This window comes from Aedes albopictus, chromosome 1 (assembly GCF_035046485.1).
Source record: "Aedes albopictus strain Foshan chromosome 1, AalbF5, whole genome shotgun sequence".
NCBI classification, from domain to species: Eukaryota; Metazoa; Arthropoda; class Insecta; order Diptera; family Culicidae; genus Aedes; species Aedes albopictus.
Window position 1 is genome coordinate 200,819,497 of NC_085136.1, and position 15,895 is coordinate 200,835,391.

The 15,895-nt window shown below is 41.3% G+C and overlaps 1 protein-coding gene across 2 annotated transcripts in view; it reads right to left on the minus strand.

The window, feature by feature from the left end:
* Positions 1–15,895, minus strand: part of LOC109432127 (protein TRC8 homolog) — a 51,169-nt gene that overhangs the window by 12,352 nt on the left and 22,922 nt on the right. The window contains exons 2-6 of one of the 2 annotated variants that reach the window (XM_062846125.1): positions 5,300–5,576; positions 4,539–5,228; positions 2,681–2,822; positions 2,449–2,623; positions 1,932–2,128 (exon numbers count right to left, since the gene is read on the minus strand). In XM_062846125.1, the coding sequence (XP_062702109.1) occupies positions 1,932–2,128; positions 2,449–2,623; positions 2,681–2,822; positions 4,539–5,228; positions 5,300–5,576 (1,481 nt within the window). The remainder of the gene's footprint in view (positions 1–1,931; positions 2,129–2,448; positions 2,624–2,680; positions 2,823–4,538; positions 5,229–5,299; positions 5,577–15,895) is intronic. The other variant, XM_029867006.2, reaches the window with a different exon arrangement.

The following is a 15,895-nucleotide window of genomic DNA, read 5'->3' on the forward strand; positions in this document are numbered from 1 at the left end:
TCATAACTTTTTTGTTTATTTTCATGGTAGATTGCTAATACAATGGACCGTTTTCTCTAAAAAATTACGTTGGTAAAAAGATAGGGTTTTGAGATATTTGAGTTTTTGTGACAAAAATGATATTTTTTAATGTTAAAAAAGATTTTTTTCACAGTGTATATTTTCTTAGGAATCGCCATTTAGTTATCTAACTTTGCTGAACAATAAAATCAGCATCAAATCGCGATTCCCGGCCGAAATAATTTACACAGAAAATTTTTTTTTACTAAATGTAAAAATTGTGAAATTTTTGAAATGTTATAACTTTTTTGTTTATTAGTTTACCATCACCAAATTTTTATGGTAGATTGCTAATACAATGGACCGTTTTCCCTAAAAAATTCAAGTTGGTAAAAAGATAGGGTTTTGAGATATTTGAGTTTTTGTGACAAAAATGATGTTTTTCAATGATAAAATAGATTTTTTTTCACAGTGTATATTTTCTTAGAAATCACCATTTAGCTATCTAACTTTGCTGAAAAATTCATAACAATCGAACAATCCGTTTTTGCTGTGCATATTTTTGAATATTTTTGAACCATTTTCACATACACCCTTTTGAAAAGTTAGTCGTGGCTCTAAATAAAAATTTGATATCGAAAAATGGCGATTTAGATGGAACTGAAAAACTGTGCAAAGTTTCAGTTCAATAGAAAATCATGAATTAAAAATTTTCCTTAATTTTGATGCTGTTGCTTGGAATCGCTCACTTGTAATATTAGTACTTGTAACTTGTCACTTGTAGCTAATATTATTAGCCCGATTATGCTACAGGGCCCTGGTATTTCCCTTTCAAACTTCTAAATTCTCACAACATAACCTCTACTTTTAATCGCCAATAGCATTCTTGGAAGAATTAAAGGACTTTTTTTTTAATTCTTGAGTTTGATTTTTCTTGAAAATTTCAGCTATAAATTCTTCTTGCAGTTTCTCTATGAACTGTGACATGAAATTCCACCCCAGGAAGGACCAAGGACCAAGGGGTGGCATTAACCTTCTTAGCATCGTCACCCCACCGATTTTCACCGTATTTTGCCTTTCCATAAACTGAGCGGTTGGTACGAGATGTCCCCATTCATTGTCTAATTGCTGAATTAAAAACGCTGCACAGTAGGCCTGGCCGCTTTAATGCTTGTAATGCATCTATGATGTACTGCAATTATTTATAATGACAAGAAAAATGATGGAAGTAGTCGATTCTATCATTTTCCAGGATTCTTCCAATGAATGGCTGTGTATGTGTAGACTAGACTAGACTAGACTAAAACTGTGACATGATTTTCTACTAAATCTGGGATCTAATGCCGTGAATAAATTTTTCTTTTATATAATTTTCTTTTATCATTGTTTCCATGCTTGAATTTCAAATCTGTTATGGTTATGGATAAATTCTGTGGATATGAACATTTTTCCTAGTTCTGCTTATTGTTCTAGATTCTATAGCATCCCCCAGAGGCCAATGCTGCAGTAAAGTCTCTAAAAAAATGCTTCCCCAACGACATTAATACCTTCATTATTATATTTGTTAGAGTGACTAATATTTTTTAGAAATATCCATGTTATATCGGCAAAAATATATCCTTTATATGAAGGGCCTCAACAAAACTGTGGCTCCCACATTTGTAAATCCGGCCCTGACTACGGTGAGGTGGTATTTAACGGACTTGCGGCTAAAATATTTGCAATTATCGAAAGTCTACCCATATAGCATTCTCTGTATACTATGAAGGAGAAATTTTGAACTTAGGAGTACATACGATCTACCGAAAATTTAACAATTAAAAGGGTGATCGATGGGAAGCGGGCAGAATGTGACGCCTGTTTTTCTGTGCGTCAGAGTTATACATACTTAGGAACAGAATAGGTTTGCGAAGGGATTATCATTTACTTACTTGATAACATATTGCACAGACGTCGTCGAAGGAGCGCAACTGTAGCGGTGTCGCTTCCGGCAGCGAGCTTATTTTGTGCACCGCCGTGCGTCGCTTCATGAAAACTCCCCAGCCGGCACGTGCCTCACACCAGATGTTGAAGTACGCGTGGATGCACATCATCAGTGCTCGGATGGCCCCGCCTACAGGAATGGTAGCTAAGTGTCAAGTCGCCATGTTGTTTTTTTTTTTCAAGATTTTGTTTGTTTGTTTTGTACAATTTTCAATCAAATGTCGTAAGATTGTTTTTCGAAAAAATAATAAATGAGTAAAGGGGATGACGGGATGTAGGAAGAGCAAAAATAAACCTTTTGAAAACAATTAAGCCAAAACATAAAACACATAGAACTACGTAACGTAACGCATTTTTCAGGAAAGGATATAAGTACAAGAATGGAAAGAGGTTAGTGACGAGGGTGCGTGGGAAAAGCTGTCAGAGATCACAACACATTCTACATATCTAAGCACAGTAATATACCTGATTCGAAAATTAGAATCCACGCGCCATTGAAGAAAAGGAATATCCCGAAGCAGAATTCCACTGAGTTACCAAAAGCACGAATGTAGTACACGTAGTCATCGAGTTTTTCCCAAAAAGTCTGCCGCCTAGCATCCAACAGGAACAATGTATAGGTAGCCAAGCTAACTAAAACCTAAAATAAAAGAAACTTTCCAATAAACAGATTACTGATTAAAACACACCAACATACCTTAACAATAACTTCCACTGAGAAAGCTGTTACCGCTAGAAGCCAAGTCGATGGCGAATGTCGAGTCCACAGAACGCTGAGCAGACCGACGGGGGTCAACAGTAGAAATGCACAAACCATCAACGCACGAGCATGTCGTTTTCTGTTTGCAAGAAGAAAGGTAAAATAATATTTTATTTGTATTATTTGGGTGGGAGTCGTTAGGGGAACTGCTTTTTTGTTTTTGAAAAATACATCAAACTCAACTGCTCATTAAAGATACATCACTTATCATTTTGCTGCAACTGAGATGTATGGTAAGTGGGGGCAGGATGGGTCACCTAAGAAATGGATCACTATAACTTTCTAAATATAAATCGCATTTCTCTGTATTCTACCACGACTCTCAGATACACTAGTCAGCTATGATATAAGAGTATAAAAAGGTAATAAAGTTTGAAACCTGCTTCTTGACAAACAATTTTCAAAACATGACCCATCTTGCCCCACCTCATTTTAACGGGGGCAAGATGGGTCAGCTATTAAAAAACTCGATTTTCCTCCAACAAAAAATACTATATCTTCTAGTTTTTCTCTATACATCTAAGCTTCATAGACGTACAGATTACATGAAGAAAGTGTTGATACATATCGGTAGGGTAATTGATCCGATCATGGAGGAGTTAAGCGCTGGGTTCATGTTTAAACCACAATTGTATCGCCTCAAGCAAACTTTTTACATGGATTGAATTGAAAATAATAAAATCCATCCTTAATCTACGGGAAAATAACGAAATATTGCCACTTTGATGTTGTTATGAGCATTTTATTCGTTTTTATCTGAAAGATCATTGTGTTCCTAATGTTGCGGTATGTGTTCCTAATGTTGCGGTATTATGTTCCTATTGTTGCGGTATCCCATTGAAATCATATGGGATACCGCAACATTAGGAACACTACCGCAACAATAGGAACACAGCAGCAAACACATTTATGAAAATATTTTTTTAAAATAGGTTTTTGGGCAAATCTTAAGCAAACAAATGGTGCAATCTCATAATTTAAGCACCATACATCTATTAAAAATACCTTTTGGTAACATTTCAGTCGAAAAAGTGCTCAATTGCCACTACCGCAACAATAGGTACTACCGCAACGATGGGAACAATTACCCTAGATTATTCTCAGAACTAGAAAATTTTTGTTCGGGTAGCCATAAACGGACTTTGAAAACCTATATTTTTGAAGGAAAATTTAAAAAATATGTTCTCAAATTTTCAGTGCTCTCATCGCTTCGATAATGTAGGTCACAGAATAGCCTTTCCATGAAAAATAAAACATTTTCAAAAACTATGCAAACATACCGAAAAATTAGGGTGACCCATCTTGTCCCGTCTACACAATACACGTAGTTATATGGAATGTATAGCATAAGGAGTATAACGTAAAAATATTTTATTTTTTTCTGTGCGAGGAACGTATAGAATTTTCAAAACAATATACCACTTTTTGTGTATCCCCGTCGTTCATCTGGGAAAATTATTGAAAGATTCAAAACATATATTGTGCGATTGAAAACGGTATTGACCCATCTTGCCCCCTGACCCATCTTGCCCCCACATACCATACAAAATACTAAACACTACCTACCTAAGTTTTTGATATTTAGACTTTTTCTATATTCTGGGATCCCTAAAAAATGTAAGCAACTTTACCCGTTTCTAACATTTTGTTTTGTTATTGAAAAGGAAAATGAATAGTTTTTTTTTTTTTTTTTTTTTTTTTTTTTGTTCCAAGTACCGAGATGAACCAGCCATGGGCTGAAAATCTCGTTAATAAAGATAATAATAAAAAATTGTTCCAAGTATTTAACACTCACCTTGATGGGTTCCTTGCCGCGCTGAGGGACATAAGTATGGGCGCAACGATGTTATGCAGGAAATGCAATAATGCCGTAATCAGAAGGCATAGATTTCTACACAAACGTATGAATCTTTTGTCCGGCGACAGCGATGTAAGACCCGTCTGCAGAGCTAAAATGTAGAAAAGTATCGCCGACACGGTTCCTATCGATTTGTCCTCGTCATAGTCCTCCGACAGAAGGAACAGTTGAAAAGCTTTGCCGATGTAGTGACAGATTAGGGAAATGATACTGGTCATTCCCAACACAGCCGTCAACGTTTCACAGCCACTGACGAGTAAGCTTTGGACAGTTGCAGCGAACCTTAGTGGCACGTCCGAGTTTGCGAGCAGGCTGATCAACTGTTCGGACAACCGGATGGTCCAGAATGCTCTCAAAACGCATGGCACATTCAGTCGTTGCCACTCGTTTTCAATGAGCGCTGAGATGCCAAAATTACTGGCAAAGTTACGAGCGTGCTGGTAGCCATTTAGGATTGTCTTGACAACGTCGAACGATGAGCTCCAAAGAGCAATTTTGGACAATACCAACGGCAGGATGGCGGCAAACGCGGGGGAATGTTTGAGCACTACCGTTGGCAGCGGCAGCATCGCCAGGAACAGTGGCATTAGGAAGCTAAATGGTAGCGCTTTCTGGATGAGTTTATATCTGCAAAGAAAGGTTAAAATAAGTTTAATCATCGGCAAATTTCGGCCAACAATATGTGATATGGTACTTACTTTGGTCCAAGATGGATGTATGCAAAAATCACCCCCATCAGCCATTGTGCCAGCAGATGGGGTAGTATAGAGAGGGCGACACCTCCGGGATCTAACAGTCGTTCCATGTTGAGGGACAAAATATCCTCCAGCAGACTCGGTCCATCCGATATTACCGACAGGGCCGAAACATTACTCCAGTAGGACAGAAATATGAGTCCCACCGATACTATGTACATGTAAACTATGACTAGGTGGCGTGTCCACAGCATGAATACGCACGCAGCGCTGATGCACCCTAAAAATAGAATAAAAAAGTTGAATTAAGTGACATGATTAAATATAATAAAAAAAAATCGGTAATTAGTGAGAGTATGGACACAGGAAGTAAAATAATCTTTTATTTATTATATAAAAAATATTTATAATTATGGCGGAAAACAACAGATTTACGGGGTAAAACTTTGCTCAGCTAGTGTTTGTTAATACCGGGAACGGTAACGGCTGAGTAACGTGTAATGCTAACCTCATTGAGGTCATTGGCCCCTTCCCAGAAACATCATCCCTACCTAGGCACAGGACAGATAGCAAGCAACCTTAGGGAAGAAAGGGTAACCAACCTTGGTGGGAACATTGGTCGTACACCCTTAAATGAAACAACACAGCGCACGAGTAACTTTCACGCAGCGAGCAAAAAGACAAAGGATTTTTCACGCATATTTGTGTACGACTGTGTAACACAAAAAATGTGCTGATCCGGTGGTACAGAAATCTGCGTGAAAATTGATGCTGGGTCATTAGGCCGAAGGTCATTAGGCCGAAGGCCATTAGGCCAAAGGTCATTAGGCCGAATGGTCATCAGGACGAATTGAAAGTTAGCCGTTGTTTTTACCTTTTCCAACAATTGTTGACAAAAACTAGTTTAACAATGGAACTAGAAAGAATAGCCTATGTTTTAAAGAAGGAAAAATTTATGAATTGATTATCAGCAGTTTCAGTGCCAAAAACTATTTCAGCAATGATACTAGAAAGAACAGCCTATATTTAAAAGAAGGAAAAATTCATGGGTAAAATATCAGTAGATTCAGCATCAATAAAGTATCTTCGTGCCTGTCACACGATACACACATGCAAAATGGTCATTTGCAGAGGAAGCTCTCAGTTAATAAGCTGAGAAGCAGGCTTTGTCTCAGTGGGGACGGCATAAGCCATCCGTAAAAATCCCCATTGTGAATAACATAGGAGAAAATACGACTCGATACAATCGGCAAAGACCCACGCGACCCAATAAGGACTACGATTGGAAACTTGGAACATGGAATTGCAAGTCACTAGGTTTCGCAGGATGTGACAGGATAATCTACGATGAACTACATCCCCGCAACTTAGACATCGTGGCGTTGCAGGAACTTTGTTGGACTGGACAGAAAATGTGGAAAAGCGGGCATCGAGCGGCTACCTTCTACCAAAGCTGTGGCACCACCAATGAACTGGGAACAGGATTTACAATGTTGGGCAAGATGCGACAACGTGTGATCGGGTGGCAGCCGATCACCGCAAGGATGTGCATGTTGAGAGTTAAGGGCCGTTTCTTCAACTACAGCATCATCAACGTCCACTGCCCACACGAAGGGAGACCCGATGACGAGAAAGAAGCGTTCTACGTGCAGTTAGAGCAAACATACGATGGTTACTCGCCGCGTGACGTGAAAATCGTTGTCAGCGACATGAACGCGCAGGTAGGAAGGGAGGAAATGTACAGACCGGTAATCGGGCGAAACAGCCTGTACGCCGTATCGAATGATAACGGCCAGCGATGCGTAAACTTTGCAGCCTCCCGTGGTATGGTAGTCCGAAGCACCTTCTTCCCCCGCAAAGATATCCACAAAGCTACCTGGAGATCACCCGACCATCAAACAGAAAACCAAATCGACCACGTTCTAATCGACGGTAAATTCTTCTCAGATATAACCAACGTCCGCACATACCGCAGTGCGAATATAGATTCGGATCACTACTTAGTCGGTGTATGCATGCGCTCAAAACTTTCGACAGTTATCACCACGCGTCGAAGTCGAACGCCGCGGCTCAACATCGAGCAACTTCGTAACGTAGAAGTGGCTCAAGACTACGCGCAGCAGTTAGCAGTGGCCCTACCAACGGAAGAGCAGCTTGGCGCAGCTACACTTGAAGATGGCTGGAGGGACATCCGATCCGCCATAGGTAGTACCTCGGCTACAGCACTAGGCTTCACGACTCCGAATCACAGAAACGACTGGTACGACGGCGAATATGAACAGTTGAAAAACGAGAAGAATGCAGCATGGGCGAGAATGCTGCAACACCGTACGAGAGCGAATGAGGCACGTTATAGACAGGCGCGGAACAGGCAGAACTCAGTCTTCCGGATAAAGAAGCGCCAGCAGGAAGAACGAGAACACGAAGCGATGGATGAGCTGTACCGCGCTAAGGACACACGAAAGTTCTACGAGAAGCTGAACCGCTCGCGCAGAGGCTTTGTGCCACAAGCCAACATGTGCCGAGATAATCACGGGAATATTCTAACGAGCGAGCGTGAGGTGGTCGAGAGGTGGCGGCAGCATTACGATGAGCACCTCAATGGCGACGTTGGGGACATCTATAAAGTACATCACGCTTATAGGGCGGAGGGAGGGGGGGTTTGGGTTTCGGAAAGTGTGACAAGCAATGTATTAGGTATACGAAAAACCCGTACGAAGGGGGCAGGGGGGGTCCAAAATTTCCAAATTTTGCGTGACGTACTAAATGGATGCACCCTTGCAAGTACCGAAGGTGGCAAATCTAGGAGTATGAGCACAGGACGTAAGACTTCCGGCCCCTGACCTCCAAAAGATTGAGGAGGAGGTTGGCCGGTTTAAAAACAATAAAGCCGCTGGAGCAGATCAACTACGCTTCTAAAATACGGTGGAGAAGCACTGGTGAGAGCACTACACTGGGTCATTACCAAGATTTGGGAGAAGGAAGTATTACCGGAGGAATGGATGGAAGGTATCGTGTGTCCCATCTACACAAAAAAGCGACAAATTGGATTGCGGGAACTACCGCGCGATCACACTACTGAGCGCTGCCTACAAGATACTCTCTCAAATTTTATGCCGCCGTCTATCACCGATTGCAAGAGAGTTCGTGCGGCAATATCAGGCTGGATTCATGAGTGAAAGCGCTACAACAGAGTAGATGTTCGCCATCCACCAGGTGTTGCAGAAATGCCGCGAATACAACGTTTTCACGCATCACTTGTTCATCGATTTCAAATCGGCGTATGATACAATCGATCGAGAACAGCTATGGCACACTCAGCCAAATAACCTTAAGATTTCCATAAGGCCCAACTTATGAAACGGCCTTTAAATAACTCATAATGATTCGGATGAATTTCATAAGGTCACTCTATGACGTAAAATCGTCTCACAACTTGGCTTTTATACATGTTTAGCAACTTGGTATTCTCAAGCGTCGGTAGCCGCGTGGATAAAACACGGGCTCGATGATCCCGACGTTCATGGATCGAATCCAGTCGCTTCATTTTAAGATTTTTTTGTTCTTTTCATAAGTCTATCTTATGAAATTTGTCATAGCAAGCACGATCAATTTTCATAAGGTATTCTTATGCCATCCATAAGAATTAGTTATAGCAAATTTTCATAAGGTATTTCGATGAATTTCGCTAGTTTTTTTCGCTGAGTGCAGATTATGCACGAGTACGGATTCCCGGATAAACTGATACGATTAATCAAGGCGACGATGGATCGAGTGATGTGCGTAGTTCGAGTATCAGGGACACTCTTGAGTCCCTTCGAATCTCGCAGCGGATTACGAAAAGGTGCTTGTGGTTCAACATTGCTTTAGAGCACGGGTTCCCAACCGGGGGGCCTTCCCCCCCTAGGGGGCCGTGAAGCCAGTCCAGGGGGCCACGATGTTACCAAAAAAAATGACATCATGACATCATTGTTTACGAAATGTGAGTGTCGAATAAAAAAAACGCATCATTGATTGTCGAGAATCCCTCCCACAGTAGATATCTGGCTACGTCACTGTATCCAAAAAAATGGTTTCGTTCATTTAATTCATATTTTTTCTATTTTTTTTTCTATTGGGCCCCAGATGTTTTGACAATTCTCAAAGGGGGTCGCCACCAGTTCAAAACTACAAAAATCATGTAACGAGACGATTTTAAACTTTTGAGTTGCATAAGGAGGTTGTTTTGAAACGTTCAAAGGGTATTGATCATTTGCGTATTGCTGAAGTGTTTTACAATAGCGGTGCTGGTGAAAAATGTCGTCCCGGTTTGTTTGGAATAGCTTGAAGACCAAGTGACCGAAAGTAATTATCTGCATTAACTACAATAAAGCATCTTATTTTTTTATCAGAAAAAAAAATAAAAGCATGTGTATTGGACCTAGTGTGATGGTCCAAGCCGATGATTTTTAAGTCGAGGTTCTGGGATTGAATCCCGCTCTAGATATTCGCACAGTTTTTGAGTTCTTTATTCTGAAGGGAAGTAAAGCCGCCGATCCCGAGATGAACTGGTCCTGGGCAGAAAATTTCGTTAATAAAGATAAGAAAACATTGCAGCAAAAAATAATCAGATAGAATTTTAGATTTTTACCATGTTTTAATAAAGTGAAAATATTTGAAGAATTTCCTGAAGCAAACTTCGAAATACATCAGAAAATACAAATATGGCTGCCATAACGTCCGACTTGAACCCCTACTAACCTTTTCAAGAGCACTAATCTTAAAAGTTCGTAAACAAATGAGCCTGATTTGGAATATCTGCCTCTTCTTGCAAGTGAACAAATCCAGGATAAACAAATGTAGGGTCTTGTACCAATTGGGCAGGTGTACCTATTTTGAGCACTTGTCGCTATAACTAAGTCAATTTCAAACCAATTGATTTGAATTTTTGTATAGGGTCTAAAAATGTACGTATCTCATTGTGTTCCAAAAATTAAGTTGTTAGATATAAAATTGACTTAGTTATAACTACAAGTGCACAAAATAGGTACACCTGCCCAAATGGTACAAGAAAGTAGTTCAGTTTGATTCTTCATCCATCAGATTTGGGACTCTAAAGTTTGTATGCAAAATTTATATATTATATATATATTTAAGTACAGACGTCTTAGAATCTCAGTGCAACATTGTATCCGAAAGAAATACACAAATCTCTAGAAGTATACTTCTAACGATAGTTATTAGCACGCGTTGCTCGAAAACTCCGAGTGCTTGCAGGTCCTCCTCGAGCATGGTCTGGCACTATTATGCAACTCTATCAGCAAGTTCACAGAAGACTGTATTTAATTAAGTAAGAATTATTGTTTCTTAAACCACCTTAGTGGATATGTATCAATCGATCATCGCATGCTTTAGCACAAAATCATTAGGTGTTGAATCATGGTTTTTATTTATTTTTTGTTCCGGAAATCGATTGATAGCGATCAAGACATTGAGGGTCACAGTTCATCGATAGTCGTGTTTAAATGCAAACCTATAAATAAAATATGCACATACTGCTACGGAAGCCACCAGAGCAGAATAAACAGGTAGCCGATCAAAAATACCAATCATAACCCATTGAAGCGCTAAATAGCTCATAACCGATGATATAAAATATCATGTACAGATCTATTACAACTTTTTTCCCAGCAAGCGAGGTAACCTAAAACAATTTTGCACCTACTTTGAGTATGCTCCGTTGGTTTCCCCCTTCCAAACATCCTGAGAAGTGTTCTCTGAGTAATCAGCCGCGCCGCACCGACCGACCGGATCGACAGAAAACAGGTGTGCGTGCAACCAGTCACTATCATGCTGTTTAGCATTGCTTCATGCGCTTCTTACGCCGAGTGGAAGCGGCGGATACATATTATACCATGACTAACTAAGTAGCTGCAAGTTGGCCGAAGACTTGATTTAGTCCACTGCGCTGACATTGCCACTACACTATCAATGTCGATTCTCGTGTGAATGTCGAGTCGTGATAGGGAATCGGGGTAAATTGCTGATTCATTCCGATAAACATTACACAGTTGATGTTTAGAAGATAAGCCAACTTGACTTGGCTTAGCTTTTGGACTGAATGTGCGTAAGGTGTGCGATCATTTGAGCAGAGGATCCTAGGTTAGGCATTCTCCGCTAAAACACAGTCAATTTTATACCATATGAGAAATTGACTAAGTTATAGTGGAAAGTACCCAGACTTCCTGTCTAAATGGTTACACTACATGTCAATGGTTGCTCCTCCAGGGCTAATAGTAAAAACTGATGGTTGCAATTAGTTTCGCTCCTTTTTATATAATATGTAATCATTTAGTCCTGAAAAAAGGTTACCTTAACCTAAACTACCCATAATCGCATAGTTGACGTAACCACCACTGACAATGGTAGCATTCATATATTAATATCTACCACATGTGCATAATTGTGACCAGTTTTATTCGATAGTGCACACAATCTAATCACTAGCTAGAAGTCAACGTGAAAAAAATCTTAAACTTTCCATTATTAATTATTAAAATTTCAGAAGTGTGTTGAAAACTACAGTGGCGCTTACGTCAACTATGCGAATATGGGCTGTAAATTTGCCTCCAATATAATTAGATTCTTCCAAAAGACAAGCAATCTCTAGGAATTGTTCTAGTTAAACGATTTAAATTATACATGAGAAGACTATCGTTAGTGCAAGCAATTATGTTGAACTAAATTTTTCTAATTCTCTTTTAGTTTAAAGTCTTGTCGATCACAACGCTGACACGGTAAAGACTGGGTATGCTGCGCAATTCAGATCCCATTGTGATCCACTAGTCTTTGCCCAGCAACTACTATCCCTACTTCCGCGCGGTATCGGCTGGAAACTATGAGCAACCTTAGGGAAGATCGGGTAACCAACCCCGGTGGGAACTTTGGTCGTAGGCTGACAGAGAAGCGGGGTTTGCTTCTGCAAACCTGAGCATCTGTTCTCCAGGAGGAACGACTCACAACAGCGAGGGGCGGCTGATCAACATCCAGGGAAGGACTCTAAGCTCAAATGTAACGGAAAATAAACAACAGAATAACACAAACCGAGACCAACGGCAATGACCCCAGCGAACAAAACTGACTTGCAATTGGAAACTCGGTACGTGGAACTTCCTGAGCGAAATACGATCACTTTTGAGTGCTTTATCGTATCAAGTATATAATATCACCTTGGTTTGGGTCCCTTCGCATTGCTCGAAACCGCGTAATGAGAAAGCGGACTCGCTCGCTATGGAAGGCGATATTTATGACCGTCATATCGCCTTTAATGATTTTTTTTCGATTGCTCGGCCCTGAACAAAAATGGGATGCAGGTGAAATGGGCAGGTTGTTACATTCAATTCTCCCACAGGTATCGAAGACGAACCATGGGGTTGGACATGGGTCGGGATTTTAGCAAGATAATGTGTCGACTTATGTCCAATCCCTACTCTCTGGGTTCGCATTTCTATCGAATAGGGCTCACAGATAGCAATCGCTGTTGCTGTGGAGCAGGCTATCTAGATATCAACCATGCTGTGTGGGAATGTCCCGAATATGGTATTGCCAGATCCGATTAATGTGCATCCCTCAGGACCCGAGGGAAACCAGAGAAGGAAAACATTAGAGATGTGTTGGGTACACTAGATCTTGAGTACATGAAGCTTGTGTATGACTTCTTGAAACAAGTTGAAGTCTTCGTTTGATAGCCCCGTCTAGTTGTTACATTTGTTCACCTCGTGTCTTTGTTTGATACCCCAGTTTTGTTGCTCCACTTGTTCACCTCGTGTCCCTTCGAAAATCGTCGGTTTGTATCGTTACAGGTTGTTTGTCCACTCTACGTTTGACCAGCAGCAATACGCCGCACCATGCTGTCATGTGTCAACCAAAAGCCCCCATCACCCTATCTTTTCCTCAAATATTTTTGTTCTCCCTAACCTCGACCAAACCGCGAGTTCAACGGTTCCCCAAAACTAACATAGTTTATAAGTCAAAATCATAAAATTGTAAAAAAAATAACTGAATTCGGCTCCGTTATGCTTGTTGGTGCATGAGCCTAAAATAAACGTTTAAGTAAAAAAAAACGCAGCAGACGGAATCTCAAATCGACCACGTTCTGATTGACGGACGGCACTTCTCCGACAATATCGACGTCAGAACCTATCGTGCCACCAACATCGACTCCGACCACTATCTGGTGACGGTCAAATTGCACCCAAAACTTTCCGTCATCAACAATGTACGGTACCGGCGACCACCGCGGTACAACCTAGAGCGAGTAAAACAACCGGATGTCGCCTCAGCATACGCACATAATCTGGAGGCCGCGTTGCCAGACGAGGGTGAGCTCGATAAGGCCCCTCTAAATGACTGCTGGAGTGTACGGTGAAAACAGCCATAACGACGCAGCCGAGAGCACCATCGGGTACGTGGAACGGAATCGATGAAACGAATGGTTCGACGAAAAGTGCAGAACGGTTTTGGAGGAGAAGAACGCAGCGCGAGTGGTGATGCTGCAGCAAGGGGTCCGACAGAACGTGGAACGTTACAAACAGAAATGCAAGCAGCAGGCGGGTTCTCTTTTGGGAGAAAAAGCGCGGCCTGGAAGAAGTGGTGTGCGAAGAAATGGAACTGCTGTGACGTTCCCAAGAAACATGGAAGTTCCACCAGAAGCTCAACGCATCCCGCAACGCTTTCGTGCCACGAGCCGAAATGTGCAGGGATAAGGACGGAGGCCTCTTGACGGACGGACGTGAGGTGATCGCAACGTTGCCTGTGCAGCGGAGGACGGAAATGAACCAACTCTCACGCTGAGGGAAGTTTAGGATGCCATTCACCAGCTCAAAACCAACAAAACAGCAGATAAGGATGGTATCGCAGCTGAATTCATCAAGATGGGCCCAGAAAAGTTGGCCACCTGTCTGCATCGGCTGATAACCAGGATCAGGGAAACCGAACAGCTACCGGAGTGGAAGGAAGCAGTAATCTGCCCCATTCACAAGAAAGGCGAACATTTGGAATGTGAGAACTTTAGGGCGATCACCTACAAAGTGCTATCCCAGATCATCTTCCGTCGTCTGTCACCTAAAACGAATGAGTTTGTACAGTTATTACAGTGTCCTTTTCAGGACGCTATGTGAACCCATTGTGGTACGCTTTTGCGAGTATGACGATCCTATTCCCTTACCTGTCCTTTCCCATGTCCTATCCTTTTTCCTTCCCTTCTCCGTCAGGTAAATGATGAATAGGCTCGTGTTCATGGCGATGGCACAAATTTCCCGAATGGAGGAGAACGTGCCTCTAGAGCCGACCTACTGATACCTGATGCATGCTAGCGGGCATAATGCCCATTAGCCTGGTACACGGTTTATATGGGAAAATACAAAAAATGGAAAAACTCAAGTTCCTGTATACTTTTTGTGTTCCACTTTGGTCCCATATCAACTGTGCAAAATTTCAGATCGATCGGAAAAACTATATTTTAGCGCCCGCCATTCTTAGTTTTTCATACGATTTACTATGGGGAAATTTTACTCCTGCTAAGAAAAATCGCTAGGAGTCACCCCTAGATCCCTAAAAATAAGTCGACGAATGATTTCTGTAGAAAACTTCACTAGGAATCAGACCTCCGAAGACAGCAAACCGATGCGACGTTCGTGGAAAAAGTTATTAAGCGTCACCCGATCGATAAAATAACGAGATTTTATTAGGGGGATTCACTTAACAGCGTAAACTGATTAAACTGATTAAACGTCACGACCACCAAGGCAATCTTTGATTATTTCATTCGCAAAATCATGAAACATTTCAAATAATCAGAAAATCATGGCTTACGCAGCAATTGAAGCTGTTTAGTGAATACCCCTATTATTTATTGTTATTCCTTACATGTTAAACAGCGTTTGCATGCCATTCGGTTTTCAGTCAATAACTTTTTCCACATGCCTCAGATCGCTTTGCGGTCTTCGGAGGGTTGGTTCCTCGTAAAATTTCCAACACAAATCATTCGTCGATTTAATTTTAGGGGTTAAGGGGCAACCTGTGACGATTTTTCTTTGAAAAAGTGATTTTCTCCATACTAAATCGTATGAAAACTTAAAATGGCTGGCGCTAAAATATAGTTTCCCCGATCGATCTGAAAATTTGCACTGTTGATATGGGACCGAAATGGAACTCAAAAAGTGTACAGGAGTAAAATGTCTTTTTGTGTCCCACGCTAATGCCCATAGCACTAGTGATGGCAGAAGACGTAAAGTGCTTCGAGTGGCAAAGCGGCGTGCGACGGATCACTAGAACGCTGTCTATATGTTGAAGTGGCAGAGAGAATGGGATTTCTCCAACAAGGGTAGATGGACACACATGCTCATACCGAGCGTGTCTAAATGGACGAGTAGGTCCCATTGCGAGGTCAACTTTCACTTGACACATTTTTTGTCAGGTCATGGGTGATATCTGCACAGATTCGGACAAGCAGTCTACTCGCATGCCCATAATGGGCAGACTGCGACGAGACCACTAAGCATGTGCTCTATAAATGCCTACGCTTCTTGGATCAAAGATCGAGTATGCAGGACATATGCG